Consider the following 2670-nt stretch of genomic DNA (forward strand, 5'->3'; position numbering starts at 1 on the left):
TATTATCTTCTTCTAATTATCTATCTAATTACAATGCTCATATTGTAATTAATTTCTAAATAGTATTTCAACTTATTATCATATATATTTTACTAATCAATTTCAATAATTAAAATTTTCTATTAAAGTATTTTATGATCATAGTACTAATGGACTTTATATAAACAATATTGTTCATTCATCCATTAATAGTTTCCTTGAAAAGTTCCCTTAACATCCATTGGAATCGCCATTTTCCTGATCGCTTCTACCTTATTTGCGTCTGGCCTGACTCCATGTTCCGATATTGTGTGTCCTAAAAAATATATCTGATTTCTACCCAATATTGATTTTTCGCACGATAACTTTAACCCAAATTTCCGGATCTGTTCCAACCCCTTGCGCAAGTGGGACACATGTTCTTCCTCCGTCTTGCTAAAAACGAGCAGGTTGTCCATGTATACCTGGCACATGGACTCGTCGATTCCCCGTAAGAATTCGTCCATCAATCATTGGAACGTAATTGGGGCATTCTTATATTTTTCTCCCTTGTCTCCCGGTGTTCCCTTCTTCCACACTGCCCATAGGGGGCTGTTGTCTGGGGAGGTACTATCTACGATGATACCCTGTTTTTTTAGATTATCTAACTCTTCCCGAATATGCTGTCTAAGCGCATGTGGATACCTCCTCTCTTTAACGTAAGTAATTTTATCTTGTTTCAGGGGGATTTGGTGCATTGTTTGTCCGGTCGCCCTCAGTAACTCTCCCTCCATGAAGACAATATCTGCGTATTTGTCCTTTATTTCCAGTCTCCAATCCCTCCCCATCCTTGGATCGCACCTATCCGTTTGGTTTCCCCCATTCGAAGCTCGCGACACGGATACCTCCTCTTCCCCAACCGATTCCTCCACAGGCCTTTGTTATTTCTAATTCCTGCACTTGCCTTCCCTAGTAGATCGTAACCTATAATAGCCTGATATTCACGGGGCATTTTCTCCACGATATGAACCCTGAATACCCCTTCTTCGATCCCCCATTCCCGTAAATCAATGTCCGCCTCCCCTTCTACTCTACAGAGCCCACCTAGGGTGATTAATTGATAATGACATACCTGAACATCCATCTGGAGTTTCCTCTCACTGCCGCTCAGCTTCCTCAGGGCCTCCCGGCACAGGATGGTGTGGGTGCTCCCCGTGTCTACGAGGCATCTCATAACGCTCACCTTGATGATAGGCAGACCGGTGACCTTTGATGTTGAAAATCTCAAATGTGCGGTTGCCCCTCTCCTGGCACCCACTTCAACTCTCTTGCCTTGATCTCCTTCCCTCACTTACTCGGCGCCATCTACTGCTTGGCGGTTTATTGATCCGTCCTCCTCGTCTTTCCCCCTCTGTTCCTGAGGCTTCTGATGCTTCTGAGGTTTCACTAGAGGACTCACTAGGTCTATAGTCCTCACGTCTTTTCCGCCGTATCTGCTGGAAATTTATTTCCATCGGTTCCCCTGGTCCCGTCTCTGCACTTCTGTAGATATAAGGGCACTGTCGTGCTATGTGGCCTTCATTGCCGCATTCAAAGCACCTAGTGCGGGGCCATGGGGCCACCAGGTGTCCTACTTTTCCGCACCCATGGCACTTCCAGTCTTCTTTCCCTCCTCCGTTGCGTATTCTGCCCTGGTTCGGCCGCCTTTCTCTACCCATGCCTCTGTCTTTACCACTATCTCTGGGTTCTCTTACCTTCCATGCTGTTGATTCCTTGTGCAGTGGTACGGTACTCTGTTCCATCATCCATCATTGACATCCATCCTTGCATCCTCCTCCCTAGTGCTCGCGTCGATCATATCTTGAGCACATTCCACAAAAGTGCGGTCCCGTGGTAAACCTTTCCTTTTATTCGTCTCCTTAGCTAGTTGTACCTTCATTGTGGAGTCAATTAAATTCATCTTCCAACTGACAACATCCGCTCCAAAAGTCTCTCTCATCTTTTCTGTGGTCAGATTAAACTGTCCTAATAGCGTGGCTGCGTACTGTCCGTTAGACTGCCCGTGCTTTCTCTTCTCCCGCAGCATGTAGAAAATTTCTTCCTCTGGGAACCATCTGCCTCCTCCATAGGCCTTCTTTAATCTTTCCTTCACTACTGGCTATGCTGTTTCCTCGTCTGCCTGAAAAACACTCCGCTTGATCCGGCATATGAGTGCTGCCTTGAGGGAAATCGCGTCGTTCTTGTCCAGCAACTCCTCTGAGACCTTGGCTGCCAACCTCTCCATGATACGATTTCCACCTTTAGTAGTCTGAGATAGCTTTTCTAATATCCTGAGAGGTTACTGCTCTTACTTTCATTTTAGCCAACATATTGGCGTGAGCAGCCGCGAGAATGGTCTCTGGTAGTGGGGGTATCGCTGGAACCGCCGCCGGGACTGCCGGGATAGCCGGGGCCGCAGGAACTCCAGGAGCCAGTTCCGCCACCCGGATCTGTAGAGCTGGCTGCCTCAATGCGGGTTGTGATTGTGATTGACCATCACCATTAACCATCTTGGTCAGTAAAAAAAAATGTCAATTTTTTTCAAAAAGATTTCAAAACAGTGGTTTTGTTTTGAATCACGAAGTTATTATAAACAAAACAAATGAATATTAAAATGATACATAAAATAAAACACATTAAAAACCCTTTATACATCAAAATATACTATTTACT

The 2670-nt window shown here is 45.2% G+C and overlaps 1 protein-coding gene across 1 annotated transcript; it reads right to left on the reverse strand.

Annotated features, from left to right (window-relative positions):
- Positions 1–1277: 1277 nt before the first annotated feature.
- LOC136796172 (DNA-binding protein HEXBP-like) lies at positions 1278–1760 on the reverse strand. The gene has a single exon (XM_067049083.1). The coding sequence runs from the start codon at positions 1758–1760 to the stop codon at positions 1278–1280; it is 483 nt and encodes a 160-aa protein (XP_066905184.1).
- Positions 1761–2670: the final 910 nt, after the last annotated feature.

The sequence above is a fragment of the Halyomorpha halys genome, unplaced genomic scaffold (assembly GCF_000696795.3).
Source record: "Halyomorpha halys isolate HHAL.00 unplaced genomic scaffold, Hhal_1.1 Scaffold747.1, whole genome shotgun sequence".
Taxonomy (NCBI): Eukaryota; Metazoa; Arthropoda; class Insecta; order Hemiptera; family Pentatomidae; genus Halyomorpha; species Halyomorpha halys.

Bases quoted from the DNA above. Each gene is read 5' to 3' on its own strand.
- LOC136796172 (XM_067049083.1), bottom strand. From the start codon at position 1,760: ATGGAACAGAGTACCGTACCACTGCACAAGGAATCAACAGCATGGAAG.